A 5,039-nucleotide genomic window follows, 5' to 3' on the forward strand; every position below is an offset into this window, starting at 1 on the left:
GTTGGGCCACTCGCTATGCAACTACGTTATAAAAAAAACAGTAAAAAAAAGCGATATAAGAGTGGTCTTTTGTGGAAAAGAGTGTAGATATATACATAGAAAACGCGAAAACAACGCAGTAGGATTTTTTGGTGGTTATCCCATATTAAATCTCTGTCCTACAGTTTTCCAACCCCCTCTAAGGAGGGGGTTTACTTTGAAAAAACGCTAGCCCCCGAGTAAAGCTCCGCGATATCATGACAGGTCGGAGAAGGAGAGCGAGAAGAGCAGCGAGTTGAACCTCTTGCGCAGCGCCTGCACCATCCTGTCGTGGGAGGACCACGCGTTGGCGCTCACGGCGCCCTCCGCCATGGCGATGGTGCTGCCCAGCCTCGCCATGCGCGACCTCAGCAGGCTGACGACCAGCCGCTGCTCGTCGTCGTCGTCGATCTGCCAGCCCCCCGCGCTCGGGGGCGGCGTCAGGGCGCCTGTCTTGCCCGCCAGCCACGGGTTCGCGGGGTCGGCCGTCGCCGTCTGGGTGCCGCCCCCGCCGCCGCCGTGCTCGTGCTTCCTGCGCACCACGCGCTCGACCGACTCGAGGCTGCCCAGGATGCGCTCCGCAATGGTGATGATCAGGATGACAAAGTTGGAGCGCGACCAGCAGGGACCGCACCAGAGCAGCGAGTCTAGTCTAGCCAGAACCGTCTTTTGCCGATGGAGTCTGGTTTGCTGAGTTATGAGTGGCTGGAAGGAGGGGGACAAGGGGAACGTCGCAGCCGAGGACAACTCGAATGAAGGTTCCCCGAGCGGCCGAGTCGCCGCCGATGGATCTGGAGGCAGGTCGTTCCAGACAAGGTCGATCTGGACGGCCTCGTGGAGAGACATGGCGGTGAAGATGCAGGAGCAGGACGTGTGGACAGAGCTGGACTTGGCGCTTGTCGACGCCGCTGGGCGAGCCAGTGCCTCTCCGTCACTGCTCTTCTGCGCAGGACTGGCAAAGTCTTCGGCGCCGCTGATCCTGGAGAAGCCAAGGTTGTCAAGCGCGAACGTGAACGGCATGTTGCCTGCGGACATGGAGGGCACAGCGGTACCGCCCTTTGCGGCCGCCGCGCCTGTGACTACCGCGAGGCCCTCGCCAAAGTCGTCGACGGCCATGTGGGCGGGGCTGGGCGTGGTGCTGATGAAGTCGCCCAGGTCCAGATCCGGGAATGCTACGTGGCCGGCGAGGTCCACGGGCGAACTGTTGGAGGGCGACAAAGGGCCTTCGTTTAGCCCCATGATGGAGTCTTGGCGTCGTTCGCGGGCGGGGCTCAGAGGCGCCCTTGCTGCGCGACATTGCGAGGATGGCGAGGCCAGCGACGACGCCGACGACTGGGATGATGCCCGCCGCCGACGGGCACCGCCTGGATGCCCTCCCGGGGCAGCCGAGGCAGCAGACTCGGCGACTAGTCCGGCCTCTGCGCCGATGCTGGAGCCGCGACGGGACCGGACTGAGACGGGCGAGTATTCGCACCTGCGGTTCCTCGCGACGCAGCGCTTGCAGCCGCCGGTGCCGCCGATGCACTTGGCCTGTGTTCGCATGGCTAAGTCAGCGGTTGAAGCTTGCGGTTTGGGCGCCGAACGGTGCGGAGACAGTATTATCATGTACAACCTTTTTGGCACGGCACCTGTCACACGCCGCTCGCAGCGGCCTCCTGCATTTGCGGAACGGGGCGACGGTCTGCACGTTCACCAGGGCCTCGTCGCCGCCAAAGGTCTGCCTCAGCGTGCTGAACATGGTCTCCGCGGTCCTCGCCGGTTCGGGGCCGTTCCTGTCCTCTCGCCGCAGGCCGAGGATGGAAGTGTCCTTGTTTTAAACCGACCCTGCGCTTCTTCCAAATTCAGAGATGCTTACGACTCAGCATGCTGCGTGCTTGAGCCAATCACAGTGTGATGTGAGCTCGCCCTCCTGCCCAGCGCACGACGGCGGCAAAGTGCGTTAGCCGGCGGTCCAGGCCTCTCTACCGCACCCCGCGTCGTGCCCCTAGATAAAGCCAGCCCCCACTCGGACTTGTGCAGTCCGACCCGTGTATGACGCCGATGCCCAGGCGGCCTTGCTTGAGTCGGGCTGACGTGAGATTGTTCCAATGCAACCGCGCTGCAGTTTGGTGAGCAGATATCCGCTATCTGGTTCGGCTTCCGGACCTGACAGGGCGTATGCAGCTTGCCGCAGCCCGGTGTGCTTATTGAACCGGCCTCACAGATAATCCTAGCAATCCAATTAGGATTAATTTGGCTAGGATCTGTGTGATGGCTTGTTGTTCGTTGTTGCCAAATCCCTGTCCCAGGGATGCCCTGTTTTAGGGCTGAAACACAGGCCAATCCTGACAATCCTCCGTACTTGCCGAACACGTATCCATCGGATCGATATTACCTACAGTATCATGCATCAATATATCCGCTTTGGTGCATGCCAAGGCAGTCACATCGGCGTGAGCTTTGCATCCCCGGGAGACCAGCTCGACCGGTGAGTTGTGGAGCCACCGAGACTCTGGCGAACCAGGCAGTGCTTCGGCCCCGACTTTCTGCAGAGGATCCCCACCCAAGTTTCTTCGGGCCACGGTCCGCAGCCAAAGAGCCTCGCATGAGGACCACGCTCCAGAGGCGCACGCTTCCTGCGGACCGCGACCACAGATACCAAGGCTTGGTAGAATCCTCCGTCTGATAAGAGGTTGGCACGGGGGACCGGAAGCGGGTGGGAGCCGTTTTCCACCACGGCCCGGCAATGTTATTGTGGCGGGATGCTGACACGGGACGGGCGCGGGTGCGACGATCCCCCAACTCATTGGTCAACAAGAGCGGCCAAGAGCACCGCTTCCACTGGCGTGGTGTGAAGATGACCCGCCGCGCGCGTCGCAGCTTGTGCCGTGGCGTATCCCGTGCCATTTCCTATTCGAGTAGATCCGGGCATAGGTCCGCGCAGCCTGGGCTGGCCTCCCCCGCGGGATTGTCCGTGGTTTACCATTGCAGCGCCTGGGCTAAGTGCCGCGCGTTTCACGGCGAGGAGTATGCCTTGGCGTGCTTGCGGCTTCCTGCTTTATTCAGAACCACCGCGGCGAGGCAGTCAAAAGGCCAGAAAGCGACCGCGACGCATGATAAGAAAGCTCACTGCTTATCCAGAATGGTCTACCCCTTGTACGATACCCAAGCCCACTCGTTCTTGTGTGTAGTCCGGTGCCGTAGAAAGAAACTACGCAATACAGACAAACCTTGGAAACAAGACTCAGCTTCAACATTCGACTGCAAACATGGCCACGACGACAATGACCATCACAAACGAGGCTGAGGCCGCAGGGATGGCTACACCGGTAACGGCAGAACAAATCAAGGTTGAGGCTCCTGGTCAAAGTCTGGAGGGCGGCGAGATGGAGGTCGTGGATATGCCTGATCTCTGCGCCTCCTTCATGTCTGCTCCTGTGAGGCTCAATCCCGCGTTTGAAGAGGTGAAGCGTGAGGCGGACCAGTGGATTTCCGAGTAAGTCTGGACAGATACAGCAAGACCAGCTCGATAGCCTCTCCGTCTCACACCAAAGGATGATTAGCACTTGCTGATTGCCTGCCTGTAGCGTCATGGTGGGAACAGACCCTAAGTGGCCGGCCATCAATAAGAAGGCCAACCTGGCGCTGCTGTCGGCGCTGTGGGACGCCGACTGCAACCCGTACGCGCTGCGCACCATCAACGACTTCGCGTCGTGCATCTTTGCCTTTGACGACCAGTTCGACGAGGGGCCCCTGGCCACGGACCTGGACGCGGCGCTAGACGAGATCGCAAAGACGCGCGCCATCCTAGACGACCAGGGGCCGCGCTACTCACCAGAATACTACCCGATCCGCTACGTCTTCCAGACGCTCTGGGACCGCGTCAAGGGCAGCCCGGACGGCTACCTGATCGGCAAGCAGTCGTCGGACAACTTCAGGCAGCGCTGGAAGTGGGCGCACGACGTCTACTTTGACGCCGTGGCCGAGCAGGTGCGGATCAAGGTCGAGGGCCGCGACGCCAAGCTGGTCGAGGACGAGTTCCTGGCCGTGCGGCGGGGCACCGTCGGCACGTCCATGATCCTGGCGCTGCTCGAATGGTGCGCCGGCATCGACCTGCCGCGCGACATTGTCGAGCACCCGTCGATCCGCGAGGCCTTCCGCGTCGTCAGCGACCTGCTGCTCGTCGTGAACGACATACTGTCGTACAAGAAGGACGTCCAGTACGGCGTCGACCACAACCTCATCATCTCGTGGAAGTCGCGCGGCTTCACGACGCAGGAGAGCATGGACAAGGCCGGCGACATGCTCAACAACTGCTTCCGCCGCTGGTACACGGCCCTCGCCGAGCTGCCCTGCTACGGCGAGGATACGGACCGCGACGTCTGCCGCTGCCTCGACATCTACCGCAACGTCGCCGTCGCCTCGCTGCACTGGAGCTTCGAGACGGGCCGCTACCTGGGCAAGGAGGGCGCCGAGGTCCGGGCGACGCGGAAGCTGCGCTTGCCCAAGTACATGTCGTCGGCGGGAGGTGTCAAGATTACGGCCTAGATAGAATGTTTGCCTGTAGACCAGCACCAGCCTTTTCCTGTTGAGCGATAACAAATTATCTAGAGGAATCTTATCTTGTGCTTCAAACCTCGTTTTCATCAATGCATTTTTGTTTCCACACCCTCCGCGTATCGCCCAAATCACCACCCCCCCACCCCCCCAAAGGGTCAAGCCATCTCGACGGACGGAGCAGGGGCCACAGGGCTCCAGGGCCACGTGGGGCTTCTGGGCCCAAGGCCACAGGGCCATAGGACTCAAACGTTGAGTTGAGCTTCTGGGCCACAGCGGAGCACAGGGCTGCAGGGCCAAAGCCATACTCCTAAGAATCCTAGACAGTCTTCTAGTATAATAACACTTTACCTATATAGACCCTATCATACTCTAAGATTATCTATTGGTTATAAATAAGCTTGATAAGTCTTTAGAACTTTTTAATATAGTCTTAGAAAGTAAAACTATCAATAATATCTACTTGTTACGGCCAGAAAACAGGC

At 60.0% G+C, this 5,039-nt stretch overlaps 2 protein-coding genes across 2 annotated transcripts; one reads left to right on the top strand and one right to left on the bottom strand.

Moving 5' to 3' along the window:
- Nucleotides 1-234: 234 nt before the first annotated feature.
- On the bottom strand, nt 235-1,257 carry UCRPA7_8027 (putative transcription factor protein; the record flags this gene model as incomplete). The annotated part of the gene is made up of 1 exon (XM_007920548.1): nt 235-1,257. The coding sequence occupies one exon, from the start codon at nt 1,255-1,257 to the stop codon at nt 235-237; it is 1,023 nt and encodes a 340-aa protein (XP_007918739.1).
- Nucleotides 1,258-3,266: 2,009 nt separating this feature from the next.
- On the top strand, nt 3,267-4,545 carry UCRPA7_8028 (putative terpene synthase metal binding domain protein; the record flags this gene model as incomplete). Its single annotated transcript, XM_007920547.1, has 2 exons — nt 3,267-3,493; nt 3,585-4,545. The coding sequence occupies 2 exons, from the start codon at nt 3,267-3,269 to the stop codon at nt 4,543-4,545; spliced, it is 1,188 nt and encodes a 395-aa protein (XP_007918738.1).
- Between the last annotated feature and the right edge of the window lie 494 nt (nt 4,546-5,039).

Source organism: Phaeoacremonium minimum, assembly GCF_000392275.1.
Source record: "Phaeoacremonium minimum UCRPA7 unplaced genomic scaffold PA7_03_scaffold_568, whole genome shotgun sequence".
Taxonomy (NCBI): domain Eukaryota; kingdom Fungi; phylum Ascomycota; class Sordariomycetes; order Togniniales; family Togniniaceae; genus Phaeoacremonium; species Phaeoacremonium minimum.